This window comes from Carcharhinus amblyrhynchos, chromosome 11 (genome assembly GCF_965287045.1).
Source record: "Carcharhinus amblyrhynchos chromosome 11, sCarAmb.v2.hapA, whole genome shotgun sequence".
In the NCBI taxonomy this organism is placed as follows: domain Eukaryota; kingdom Metazoa; phylum Chordata; class Chondrichthyes; order Carcharhiniformes; family Carcharhinidae; genus Carcharhinus; species Carcharhinus amblyrhynchos.
Genome location: NC_137334.1, coordinates 90279934 through 90294784, shown reverse-complemented (window position 1 = coordinate 90294784; position 14851 = coordinate 90279934). Strand labels below are relative to the sequence as shown.

Genomic DNA, 14851 nt, shown 5'->3' with positions numbered 1-14851 from the left:
AGGCGGTCATCACCATGTTTACAAGGCAATTCAGGATGGACGATAAATGATGTGATTTATTGTCACATGTATTAACATACAATGAAAAGTATTCTTGCATGCTATACAGACAAAGCATGCCGTTCATAGAGAAGAAAATGAGAATGAAGAATGTATTAAAACATTGTTACAGAGTTTAAAAGAGTTAGAGTGAAGTTTTAGAAGCATAGAATGAGTGTGAAAGATAGAATTAGAAGGTATGCTCGGCACAGTTTGCAAAAAGTCACCTTGCTCCGCTGCCATCTTGGATAGAAAACGGTGGCCTAGCCAGTGATGCCCACATTCCGTGAAAAATAAATTTTAATATCTCTGGATCATGTGCTCTTCATGTCAAATTTCTCATGTTATGTATGCGCTGAATACTGAGCGACATCACTGGTGACTAGTGACAAATTCAAGTTGCAAAAATGTATTTAAAATTACAATTACCTTTTGGGACTTTAGAGGACAGAGCTGGGGACAGTGCTATGATGTCAGAGATGCTAAACAGAGACAACGCTCAGGAGATCGTACGGGACTATAGTTCTCCCTGTCCCTTGGCCAACATTCATCCCAAAACCGACATGATCAAAAACTAAATAACTTATCACAGAATCCCAGCAGTGCAGAAGGAAGCCACTCAGCCCATCGAGTCTGTACTGACCACAATCTCACCCATGCCCTATTACCATAACCCCACATATTTGCCCTGCTAATAATCTCCCCGACACTAGGGTCAATTTATCATGGCCAATCAACCTAACCAGCATATCTCTGGACTGTGGGAGGAAGCCGGAGCACCTGGAGGAAACCCAAGCATACATGGGGAGAACATACAAATTCCACACAGATGGTGACCTGAGGCAAGAATTGAACCCGGGTCCCTGGCACTGTGAGGGAGTAGTGCTAACCACTGCACCACCCATTATCATTTGGCTGACTGACGTCTGTGGTATGTTGCTTTGTCCAGATCCACTGTCATGCTTGCCCACATAACAAAATCACATTTCAAAAGTAATTAAATGGCTATAAATTGCATCAGAATGTCTGAAGAATGTGAGAGATCCCTCTAATTACAAGCTCTTGCTTTTTTTTTTAAATAGCTCAACCACATGGATATACACAGATCTGGGAAAACAAACGGCAAGTCTGTTTGTAAGCAACCACCATACCCTTAAGCCAAGTGTAACCTCAACAACTGGTCATCGGGAATGCATAACTGCGCCATCAACATTTCTGGATTTGGCCTTGCGCTGAGTATCCCCTCAAGGCATCGCCTACATCGCAATGTTCACGGTGACATTACTGGGAGTTATGACATTCTGCACTCCTTCTCGATGAACGTATGCTTTGTCTGTATCGCGAGCAAGAAACAATACTTTTCACTGTATATTAATATATGTGACAATAATAAATCAAATCAAAATCAAAACATGGCATCACTGGTGGTCAGCAATTTGGTTTAAAATGGAATGTGCAAGCTATTGGCCAAAGCAGGCTGGTACAGTCTTCACCCCGACAAAGGGATAAAGCTGCGGTCAGAAAGACTACAGCCACAGCGCCCAAAGAACTGCATATGTAAAACCTGTATTTATATGGTTCCTTAAAATGGAGCCGTCAGCATTCTGAAATCTTCCCACAACATATGTTTCTACAACTGTCAGCAAATTATTACAATTAGAAATATTTTTATCAAGGAACTAACCAAAGCCTTGTATGTCAATAAGACACACACGTACCAGTGACAGGACAGGACAAAGCATCCATGTTGTAATCCATATCCCGACTGTAGTAGAGTCGCTTTTTCACTCTCTCCGTCAGCTTGCTGTGGCCAGGAAGAAGCTACAGAGAGAAATAACGGCAAGCGTTAGCTGCAAAAATACCGACTGGTGCCTCTGTCTTAAAGAGGGACTTAAAACTTTTCAGTTCTACGATATGTCTCAGGAAACTAAAACTCCATAAAAGACCACCAGTGTTGCAGCCAGGCAATCTTACAAATTTGCATTGGTGTACAACTTTTACAGCAGTAACAACATCCCAAGACCCTTCACAGGAGTGAATGCCAAAGAACATTTCACACTCAGTCACGTAAGGAGATATTGGGATAGGTGACCAAAAGCTTGGTCATGGAGGTCGATTTTAAGAAATGTCTTGAAGGAAGAAAATGAGATAGAAGGGTTGGGAAGTTTTAGGGACAGAATTCTGGAGCTGGGGCAGTTGAGGAGACACAGCCATCTATGGTGGAGCGATGAAAAGCAGGGATGTACGAGAGGCCAGAATGAGGGAGCCTGAACATTATGCTGCAGAGTCATCAACAAATCTGTGACCAAACTTATTGAGAATTATACACACAATCTTCCTAAGGGAGTGCCACGTGCAGGCAACACCGTGGACAAGAACAAAAGATGAAAAATACATTAGCTAGAATTTTGCAGTCAGTTACAGCACTTGGCGCTGGCCTTGAAGAAAGCTGCCTGCGGCATTGTTTTGAAGAACAATGAACAGGCAGTTTATTCATCAGCAGTGCCAAAAACTAACAAACTGTTTATTAATTTCACCACCATATCTCCAGTAGCACTAAGTTGTCATAGCTCATGAAAAACTCAAAACAAAATTCATACAGTCTTACCAAGTTAAATACGAAGGACTTTGTTCAATGGCTAATTTCAATGACTGGTCTGTGCCCATACCATACCACAGCAAGGTGTCTCAACAGTGGGTTCAGGTCCAACAGGTTTATTTGGAATCACAAGCTTTCAGAGCGTTGCTCCTTCATCAGGTGAGTGGAAGCCTCACAACCTGGCGTTGTGAGATTTTTTACTGCACCCACCCTAGTCCAACGCCAGTATCTCCACATCATGGCTACCATCGACACAGAGAAATTGCTAGCTCAAATTGGAGAGGATCTCCAAGAAGATAATACATATTGACACAGATATCAAGTTTTTACAAAGAAAGCAGTCAAGATTCCGAAAGGACTACAGATCTCGAATAATTCCAAATAAAAGTATAGGACTTTAACTTGGTATTCTGAAACTACTTACTGTGCCCATCCCAGTCCAACACCTGCATTGCCACATCATGGGTACCATACCACGTACGTTATTTTCATGTAATCTAGGATTATCTCTTCCACTTGTACCGAATATGCCAGTCAGTCAGTCTAAACCTACATGGCATGCAGTACACCAGGGTTTATTTGTCAATAGCCTCTGATCGCCATTGTAAAGCTGCACTGGCAATATGCCACTAAAAAAAAAACCTCGATAGGAATGACACTAAACTTTGTGGATAAAATTACTGCTTTGCAGATAGCACCTGAGAATCAATATCGTTTCCAACAGATATTAAAAATGTCATTCAATTCCTGATGCTGGCTTAAAATGCAGTTAAAACTGTCTCTGCAGGCTCTGTCTATGTGTTACACAGTCTAGTTATTGAGGTCACATGTAGGGCAGTGGCATCATTACAAAGCCAGTTCTGACCTACTTTTTGTTCCTTCTGGTGATTGATTATTCTTTATGCTTTGCTGGACCGGCCAGAGTGTTCCCCCCCATCATATCCTGGTCAACAATTCAGCGTCCGGCAACAACAGACAATGTCACCGTCATGATGGAACCTGGATCTATCAACTAATATTTTAAAAGTCTTGTGCATAGGATGCATTTGACACTTTGCTGACTGGTTCCAAGTGCAGCAGCTGACAAACAGATTGAATGAGACAGGCAACATAGAGATCAAAACCAACAATAAAACTCCCTCAGGATCTCTACAGTGCAGAAGGAAGCCATTCGGCCCATCGAGTCCACACCAACCACAATCCATTCTAAGATGACACTGTTTCACAGGAAGGCAGTCCTCCGTGTCTTACTCAATAATTCAACTCTCACCAACATCATGAAACATAGAATATAGGAGCAGGAGGCGGCCATTGGGCCCTTCGAGCCTGCTCCGCCATTCATTATGATCATGGCTGATCATCCACTCAATAGCCTAATCCTTCTTTCTCCCCATAACCTTTGATTCCATTTGCCAAGTGCTATAACTAGCTGTTTGAATATATTCAATGTTTTGGCATCAGTTACTTCGATGGTAATGAACTCCACAGATTCACCACTCTTGGGTGAAGAAATGTCTCCTCTGCCCCATCCTAAATGGTCAACCCAAATCCTGAGACTGTGACCTCTGGTGTGGGCTCCCCTATCAATGGGAACATCCTCCCTGCATCTACCCTGTCTAGACTTGTTCAAATTTTAAAAGTCTCTATGAGATTCCCCCCTCATTGGTCTGAACTCCAGCAAAAACAATTGTAACCTAGTCAATCGCTCAATGAAAAAGATTACTTTGTTCATCATCTCATGACAGTTTGTGGGAGCTTGCTGTGTGCAAAGTGGCTGCTGAATTTTCTGTATTATAACAGTGATAGTACCTCATGGCTGCAAAATGTTTTGGGAAGTTCCTGCTCAAAAAAGACAGTAGGACTAGGGGGCACAGCCTCAAGATAAAAGGGGGGCGGTTTAGAACGGAGTTGAGGAGGAACTTCTTCACTCAAAGGGTGGTGAATCTCTGGAATTCTCTGCCCGTTGAAGTGGTGGAGGCTGCCTCGCTAAATATTTTTAAGACGTGGGTTGATGGGTTTTTGATAAGAGAGGGGATTAAGGGTTGTGGGGAGAGGGCGGGAAAGTGGAACTGAGCCACGACAGATCAGCCATGATCTTATTGAATGGCGGGGCAGGCTCGAAGGGCTGGATGGCCTACTCCTGCTCCTATTTCTTATGTTCTTATGAAGTCCCAATATCATGCAAGGTGTTCTGTAAATGCAAGCCGTTCTGATCTCACTGGTTACTTATCTCATTGTTGGCTGGATGATTAGTTTGTGATTTGGGACGAGGCCAGCGGTGCAGGTTCAATTTCTGTACTGGCTGAGGTTATCCCTGAGGTGTGGTGACCCTCAGAATAAATCACCACCAATCAGCTCTCTCTCTCTCAAAGAGGAAAGCAGTCTATGGTCCTCTGAGACGAGAGAGAACATTTACATTTATTTCTAAATGTACCACCTCTGCTAGCTGAGTAAGCAGCAGCATCTAGCTTCAGCTATTTCCATTCACGCCTGTATCTCAAGTTCAGGCCACTCTTAATAATCCCTTTGCTTTGAATCACCAGGTCCCACTAAATTGGATGGGGGTGCACTGCAATGCAGTGCAATCCACTGTCTGAGAACTGAATGGAAAAATGCTTCATGAACCTAAGAGGATGTTTTCAGAAAGAAAACATTTTATACAAAACAGTAAAGCAATTCTTCAAGGAAAACAGAACATTTTACACAGAAAGCATTAATTTCTGACCTTGTTAGAAAGTGTTCCATACACAAAGAACCACTGTAATATTGTCCCTCCCTGAATATTGAATTATGCAGTAGAATTGGAGTCACAAGTGGTGATTGGAGTCTTCATTCAAGGAAAGCAGTAACTTTTTAAAATTCATTTCAGGGATTTGTGCACTGCCAGCTAGCATTTTCTGCCCATTGCGAATTGCCCTGAGAAGGCCAAGCTGCCTTCTTGAACTGCTGCAGTCCATGCAGCACAGTTGTGTTTACTGGCAGTTCTGACCCAGCTAGAGTGAAGGAAAGGTGATATAATTCCATGTGAGAATGAACATAAGAACTAGGAGCAGCAATAGGCCATCTGGCCTCTCGGGCCTGCTCAGCCATTCAATAAGATCATGGCTGATCTTTTTGTGGACTCAGCTCCACTTACCCGCCCGCTCACCGTAACCCTTAATTCCTTTACTGCTCAAAAATTTATCTATCCTTGCCTTAAAAACATTCAATGAGGTAGCCTCAACTGCATCACTGAGCAGGGAATTCCACAGATTCACAATCCTTCGTGTGAAGAAGTTCCTCCTCAACTTAGTCCTATATCTGCTTCTCCTTATTTTAAGGCATTGCTCAAGTCCTAGTTTCACCTGCCAGTGGAAACAACTTCCCTGCTTCTATCTTATCTATTCCCTTCATAATCTTATATAGTTCTATAAGATCTCTCCTCATTCTTCTGAATTCCAATAAGTATAGCCCCAGTCGACTCAGTCTCTCCACATAAGCCAACCCACTCAACTCTGAAATCAACTTACGAATCTCCTCTGCATCCCCTCCAGTGCCAGTATATCCTTTCTCAAGTAAGGAGACCAAAACTGTACACAGTACTCCAGGTGTGGCCTCACCAGCATCTTATACAGCTGCAACATAATCTTGCTGTTTTTAAACTCCATCCTTCAAGTAATGAAGGATAAAATTCCATTTGCCTTCTTAATTACCTGCTGCACCTGCAAACCAACTCCTTGAGATACCTGCATAAGGACACCCAAGTACCTCTGCACAGCAGCTTGCTGCAATTTTTTACCATTTAAATAATAGTCCATTTTTCAGTTATTCTTACCAAAATGGATGACCTCACGTTTACCAACATTGACGTCCATCTGCCAGACCCTCGCCCACTCACTTAGATGGTATGTAGCTTGGAGGTGGTGATGCTCGTAAATATTAGCCATCCTTGTTCTTCTGGGTGGTAATGGTCACGCATTTGGAAGGTGCCATAAGAGATTTGGTTTTACTGACAATCTGACAGCTTTCATGGTTATTGATTCTCTGGTTCTGGGTGACAAATTGTCAGATTAATTTAATCCAATCTCACTACTTGCCACAACTCATGATTGCTAGTGTGGTATTGCAATGGAAGGCTGATGTACTATTTACTTGAGTCCAAGTGATAAGCAAAGTTGGCACTCCTGGAAACTCATCACAAACTTCATCTTCAGCTTCAACATTTTCTGAAATACCAAAAGGCCATTCTGTCTCTCTGACTGCCCTCAACCTTACCAACTAACCCTCAACTCCTGACCTCTGCAGAAACAAACATCTTTGTCTCTTGAACTCATTTATACGGTCACTGAACTGATTTCCCTTGGTAATCTACTCAGCTTATCTCCATAAAAATGGTTTCACCTTATTATTCTTGCTCATTATTTACTTGTTTGTAACTGTCACTCTATGATTTTGCAACACTTTGAAATGGTGAAAAACAATCGCATTAATCAACTTTAACTTCAGTGAGGTTACCTCAAATTCTCTCCTTCTGCAAACACAAAGTACTACACTTCTGTTGCATTTGGCAATAGGTTAACTTTCCTGATGCCAGGAATCGCTTTCGAAGCTGACTTCTGCACAATCTCAGGAGTAACGGTACTCTTTCGGAAATTAAGGACTTGACATAGGACTCTGGATGCGATCTGCCCAACCCTTAACAATAGACCTCTTCTGATCTGCCCCAATTGGACTTAGAAGCTTCTATCAGGTAAAGGGTGACAGGAAATAATGAATGTCAGACTAAATATAAATGAGCTCTTTGTAAAGAGTCCATTTAGACTGCCATAGTGAACTTTCCAATGCAGCCACAACTGGGCTGCATCTCCGCTATCCATTAGAGGAATGAAACTAAGCCAGTGAAATACTTTTATCAATAACAATTTAAAGGCATGCTAAGTAAGTACACCACATAAAGGAATAGGATACACATGCACTGAATCCCTACAGTGCACGAGGAGGCAATTTTGGCCCATCAAGCCTGCACCAATAGCAAACCTACTCGGGCCCTATTTCTGTAACCCCATATATTTATCCTGCTAATCCCCCCGACACAAAGGGGCAATTTATCATGGCCAACCTACCCATCTTTGGATAGTAGGAAGAAACCACAGCAACCAGAGGAAGCCCATGCAGGCATTGGGAGAACGCACAGGCTCCACACAGTCAGTCACCCAAGGCTGGAATCGAACCCGAGGCCCTGGCACTGTGAGGCAGCAGTGCTAATCACTGTGGCACCTTGTAGTGGTAAAGTATGAAGAAAAGTACCATAAACACCAGCATGGTTACATGGCTATTTTCTCTTCTGCCTATGTAAATATTGATCCATATAATTTTTTAATGGCAATTATGGATTCTACTTCTATCAGTACTACTGACTGGGTGTTGAAAATGGATAAAAAAAACCCTCCCATCTTCTCCCTTCATTCTTGGATTCTGAACATTCCTGGATTTAGCTCAAAACTCTTCAAATATTATTTAGAAACAATCTATTCAAATGTTCCAAAGCAGAATAATATTTACTTATTCATATTTTGCACTTGACTCTCCGTCCATACTTGGGTTTATTGGCATTGTTATTATATTGGTTCATGATAGACCAGTGAGTACTTGGGTGCATGAATCAAGCCAGTGAATCCACATGTGAGAGCCCACATTTGGCTGGATCTTTACCCTCATAAAATTTTCATCAGGTTGGAAGGTCTGCACATTTGGCAAACTTTTCTTTGGCTTCTCGAGTAGCAAGTGACATGTTATTTTTTCCATTGCTAAACATTCCAACTTCAACCTGGGTCAATAAGTGGTGACGGAGGCTGGGGTCACTCTCTGCTAATGGCCCAAAACTGCAGAAACAATTTGGCAAAGGTCTGCTCCCTACTCAGCAAGTTTGCAAAAGAACAAGTGAGTGTTGTGATCTTCTGAACAGAAGATAATAATCTGTCTCGGTTCACTGAAGGCCCAGAAAATTTAACAGCTCCCTTCCTGATAACAGATCATGATGTGGAGATGCCAGCGTTGGACTGGGGTGGGCTCAGTAAGAAGACTCACAACACCAGGTTAAAGTCCAACAGGTTTATTTGGAATCAGGAGATTTTGGAGTGCTGCTCCTTCTTCAGGTGCTCCTTCATCTTCTCTCTCAAATTTTTACAAATGCACTATAGAAAGCATCCTATCTGGTTGCATCACGGTTTGGTATGGTTCCTGCTCTGACCACAAGAAACTACAAAAGGTTGTGAACGCATCCCAATCCATTACTCACTGATGACGGAGCAATGCTTGAAGGCTCATGATTGCAAATTAGCCTGTTGGACTTTAACCTGGTGTTGAGGTACTTCTGATTGTGTATTAGACCTGTATTAACACCACACTGAGGCATCAAGTCTAAGTGGAGTTCTCTCAAGTGAAATTATTTCACAGCATCCTGCTAATGATAGTAACTACACTCACAGCATACAGAATAGCAGCACTAAAACACATGCACTTTAAAATTAACACAATACAATAAGCAGATACAACTACCTAGATTCTGGCTATTCATTCACCAAGATACTTTTGCATCGGTTGATTTGTTCAACCATTTGTTTCCTTCAGTTATTGTTCCCAGCAAATTCTTCAATGTTGCCATTCCCAGTTATTCTCCTTGGTACACTCGCATTTTTTATCATTCAATACGCTTTATTTTAAACTCAGAATGTGGCTATCACTATTTAACCTTGAAAACGTAGTGGTGAGCTGCCCCCTTGAATACAACACAAAGGCCTGCTTTAGAGGCAACCACATTGCTGTGGGTCTGTAATCCTGTGCAGCAGGCCTGACCCAGTAAGGACAATAGTACATCTGATTTTACAGCAATCAAGTTGTTTCATGGTCACCATTTCTGATATTAGCTTTTGATGGCAATTGTATTTAATTTATTGAATTGCAGTTCCCCAACTGCCTTCGGATTTGAACTAACATCCTTGATTGCCCAGGCTTTTGGATTATTAGTCCAGTAACAAAAGTGAAAATGGTCGAGAACTTCAAGTTCCCTAGCTGTCCAGATCACCAACAACCTGTCTTGGTCCCTCCACGCCAACGCTATAGTTCAGAAAGCCCACCAACGCCTCTACTTTCTCAAGAGGCTAAGGAAATTCGGCATGTAAGCTAAAACTCTCACCAATTTTTACAGATGCACCATAGAAAGCATTCTTTCTGGATTTATCACAGCTTGGTATGCCTCTACTCTGACCAAAACCACAAGAAACTATGAAGGGTTGTGAAAGTAGCCCAGTCCATCACGCAAACCAGCCCCCCATCCATTGACTCCATCGACACTTCCCGCTGCCTCGGAAAATCAGCCAACATAATCAAGGACCCCTCGCACCCCGGACATGCGCTCTTCCATCTTCTTCCATTGGGAAAAAGGTATAAAAGTCTGAGATCACATACCTACTGACTCAAAAACAGTTTCTTCCCTGCTGCAAGTAGACTTTTGAATGCATCTACCTTATTATCTTTCCCTCTAACCTAGCTATGACTGTAACACTACATTCAGCACCCTCTCCTTTCCTTCTCCCCTATGTTCTCTATGAATGGTATGTTTTGCCTGTATAGCATGCAAGAAACAAAATTTTTCACTGTATCCCAATACATGTGACAATAATAAATCAAGTCAAACTATACTGCTGATACCCAGTAAATATTCCAAAGAGGATGACTGGCGAACAGCTGGATTAACCATTGGACAGTCAGTTCTGCCAAATCTCAATCTTCCAATATCATCCTGTAAGGCAAGGGTAACCCCTGGATTTTGTTATCTATCAAACACCTGCTTGTCATCTCCACCAAGTTAGTAGGAACTTGGGAACAGGAGTCTGCCATTTAGGCCCTGAAACATTTTAGAAAGGTCATGGCCGATCCATGACTAAACCTCTTTTCTCATATCCCATAAATACCTTTAATTAACCAGACATCAATCCCAGACTTACAATTAACAAATTACGTAGCACCATTTGTCATTCACAGAAAGGAATTCTAATTTTCTATAAAGTCACTATATTCCCAGATGACTATTGGGTGACTGGTGGTGATTTAACCTGAGGATTGGCATAGCTCAAGCAAGAGACAAGGTTGAAAGGCAGGACAGGGGTTGAAGCCACTTTGTAGAATCATAGAATCGCTACAGTGCAGAAGGAGGACACTTAGCTCATCGAATTTGTATCGGCCACAATCCCACCCAGGCCCTATCCCCATAACCCCATACATTTTACCCTAGCTAATCCCCCTAACACGAACATGCAATTTACCATGGCCAATCCACCTAACCTGCACATTTTTTGGACTGTGGGGAGACCGAAGCATCTGGAGGAAACCCACGTAGACACGGGGAGAACGTGCAAACTCCAACAGACAAGCTGGGAATCGAACCGGGGTCCCTAGCGCTGTAAGACAGCAGTGCTAACCACTGTGCAGTCCTGAATGGGGTGACTGGTGGTGATTTAACCTGAAGATCAGCACACCTCAGGCAAAGGACAAGGTTGAGAATGCGGAACAGGGTTTGAAGCCACATTGTTGACATCATAAACCAGCTGTCCATCCAACTGAGCTAAACAGACCCTCATCTTGTGTGCGAATAAGTGAACCAACTTCACGCGAGTTTAGGTCTGATGAGGGGTCATCCAGACTCGAAACATTGGCTCTATTCTCTCTCCACAGAATGCTATCAGACCTGTTGAGTTTCCCCAACACTTTGTTTTCTGTTCGCCCCTGAAAGGCCTGGCAGTAATCCCTTATAATCCTGGACTCCGCAACTAATCTACCCCTTTAATGCATTGGAAAGATGACTAATTTGTGTCTCAGCAAGGTCAGGGCTGCCTGTCCAGCTGTTCCCATCCCTTTTCCTCATCCTCTAAGCCTCATGTCTGAGCCCAGAGCTCCGACACCTCCAACTCACACTCCCTCAGCCCCTCTATTGTCCATGGAAGCCAGACCCAACTCCACTGACCCCCAGATAAACACCCAACTCTTCCCCCAGCCCAGAAACAACTGCCAGATTAAACAGCCTTTTACTAACATTTCAGACAGCAAATCTCAAAGCAAAACCTAGAATGTATTGTTTATAAAGATTTTCATGCTGAGTGGAGGGCAAGCTGCCGCCTTCCCAGCCCCGAGTTGTAATCCCGCTCACAGGCCCCTGAGCCGCGGCCTGGAGTTTGGAGCGGCGCCGCCAGCGTTGCGCTCAGCGCAGGGGAGCGGACTCAGCCGAGTCCGGGGCGGGAGGCCCGGCTCAGTGAGCTGCTATCGGAGCCGAGCCCTGCGATCCGAATAGCAGCCTTGCCGCGGGAGAGACACTCACACTAAACTCCTGGAGCCCACAGCGCGGGAAGGAACGGGAGTCAAAGAGAGAGTCCACCCAGTCCGCCATCTTAGCGCAGGGAGAGGAGCCGGGGGAGGGGGCGGGGCCAAGGAGGGGAGGGGGGCGTGGGCGGGGCCAGGAGAATTTGGGGGGGGCCGGGGCGGGGAGGGGGGGGGGGCCAGGGTGAGGAAGGGGGCAGGGAAAGGGGAGGGGGCGGGAAAAGGGGAGGTGTCAGGGAGGGGGGCAGGGCGGGGAAAGGGGCCAGGGAAAGGGGCGGGGCCAGGATGAGGAGGCGGGTCAATGGTGAGGGAGGGGGCAGTGATCTGGGAGGGGCGGGGGGGGGGGGGTGAGGAGGCGGGGCCAGGATAAGGAGGCGGGGCTATGGTGAGGAACATTGTCGGGGAAGGGGGGGCAAGGGGGGACGGGGCAAGGACAGGGAGGGGCCTGGCAGAGGAGGGCCAGGGAGAGGGGAGGAGCCAGAGAGAAGGCGGGGCCATGGAGAGGGCAGTCGGGGAAAGGGGCGGTGACAGGGTGAAGACGGGGAGGGGGGGAAGGGGCGGGGCGAAGGGGGGGCGGGAGAGGGGCGTGGCCAGGAAAAGTAGGCGGGGCTGGGAAGGGACGGAACCAATGGAGGGGACGGGAGAAGGGTGGGGCCAGGGGGGGTGGGCCCGGAAGAGGAGGCGGGGTCAAGGAGACAGGGGGCGGGGCCAGAGGGAGAGCTCTATGATCAAGATGGGGAAGGGAAGAGGCCATGGAGAGAGGCTGGAGTGAGGGGGAGGGGCCAGAAGTAGAGGGGGAGGAGCCAGTGCGAGGGGCGGAGCCTATGCGAGGGGCGGGGTCAGATATTGGGGCGGAGCCTGGAACAGCAGGACGGAGTCTAGGAAGACAGCTGGAGAGCAGGAAAGAGGAGTCTTCCTCAAAATGATAACATACTGTGTGACTGTTAAGCTTCTCTGGCTGTTGTGACTGAAGCAAAGAGGGAGATAAAGGGAATATTCAGCAAGAGAGAGGAAAAGGACAAGATTACATGGGAGTGCATGGACAACCAGCCAGGGAAGAGGAGGAAATGGCAAATGTAGACAGGAGAGTGGAACAGTGAGAAAGGGATGGACAATTGGAAATGGCCGATGAGGATAAAGAGCAGGCCATTTGTCCTAAAATGTCTAGGTTAGGTGGATTAGCCATGGGAAATGTGCGGGGTTATGGGGAGAATGCCTGAGTAAGATAGTCTGTAAGAGAGTGGCTGCAGACTTGAAAAGCCAAATGGCCTTCACACTTTAAGTATTCTATGGATTCTATTTCCCTCCATCAACCTCTCCACTCTCTCTTCCTTTCCATGAAATTTACCACTTTGACCAAACCTTTGTAATATCTTCTTTTGCTTATATAATGGGTGGAATTTTGTAAGATTGATTCCAAGTGTCCAGATAGTATGAAAATGGGAGAATTCCTGATCCATTTTTGGGTGAGTTTTCACACCCAATCTTATACACTTAGTCATTGAAAAAATGTTGTAGATTGTTTTGAGCTGCTGCAGGCAGTGGGCTGTCTCAATTTGCCAGATAGCCTGTAGAGGAAGCTACAATGCATATGCAGACCTCTGCAGGGGTCTGGTGGACAGAGAGGGGGAGAGCTGTCAGGCCCCTACTGCTGCAGGCAACCTCAACCAGCTCCCTCACCTTGCACAGCTAATCACAAACCCCACAATGCATGGGCATCTCACCCCCGCTGTCCAGCGTGATCAGGACCCCTCCAATCCGATCACATTACAAGGTGGTGACAGCTCCCCCCCCCCGTGCCCCCCCGATCCAATTGCCTTCAGAGTGGCAGCAGGCCCCTCTCCCTCCATAGATTCAATCCTATTGCAGTATGCACAGCGGGCCTCCCTCACCGTCCTCCCCACCCCATTGGGCTGTCCCATCATGCCCTTCTTCATAAGCTCTGCCCCCATAGGCCTGGCCCCTGGCACTGCTGGTTGGGCATTGCCAGGCTGGGACTGCCCAAGCAACACCCCCCCTTTACCCTTGGCTTTCCTGGGGTTCTCAATGGCCATTTAGACTTTTAGGCTCATTGGTGTTAATAAATTGTCCCTAAATTGGATCTCCCTTAATCTGGCGCACATATAATTCTCTAAATTCTCTCCCCTTTATTGTAGAGTCCATGAGATGTAGACAAAAGTCGTAGGTAGAAGAGGGATTGGAGTGAGGCACTCACTGAGGGCTTGTAGGGCCGAAGGGCCTGTTTCCTGTGCTGTGTTGTTCTTTGTTCATTGGTTCCATCGGCTAGGCCAATAGGACTGTTCCCCGTTCTTGGGGAGTAGATGTTTTCCTCGCTGGATTGAACCTCTCCCGGCGAGGCCATAGAGGCAACTGAGCCTGGATGATTGAGTGCTGGGCTCAGTGAACACATGCAGATCAGAATTTCAATATACTTCAATAAATTACTCCACCTCTCAGCAAGAGGCTGACTTCACTGGAAATCTGGCTCTCACAAAATTGCGAGGCGAGAAATCAGTTGTGATCCTGATCTCTTGGCTCTTGCGCGATTTTACCAGCTCACTCTGCCCATCGATGGGCGGGGCGAGCTAGTAAAATTCCACCCAGTATCTTCTTGCTTGACCCAGAGGCATTATTTCTCCGATTGCATTAACTGTGAAGGGCCTTGTAACATTAAAGGCACTTGTGTCAATTCATTTTGTGTATCTGCAGTCTTACAATAGTAGCCCAATCCATCACGCAAACCAGCCTCCCGCCCATTAACTCCATCTACACTTCATGCTGCCTTGGAAAAGCAGCCAGCATAATTAAGGACTCCAGCAGCCTGGACATTTGCTCTTCTGCCTTCTTCCATTGGGAAAAAGA

The 14851-nt window shown here is 45.5% G+C and overlaps 1 protein-coding gene across 1 annotated transcript in view; it reads right to left on the bottom strand.

Moving 5' to 3' along the window:
* Window positions 1-12088, bottom strand: part of cnppd1 (cyclin Pas1/PHO80 domain containing 1) — a 30822-nt gene extending 18734 nt beyond the window's left edge. Inside the window, exons 1-2 of the mRNA XM_080199536.1 lie at window positions 11991-12088; window positions 1758-1860 (exon numbers count right to left, since the gene is read on the bottom strand). Of these exons, the coding sequence (XP_080055662.1) occupies window positions 1758-1860; window positions 11991-12059 (172 nt within the window). The 5' untranslated portion in view covers window positions 12060-12088. The remainder of the gene's footprint in view (window positions 1-1757; window positions 1861-11990) is intronic.
* Window positions 12089-14851: the final 2763 nt, after the last annotated feature.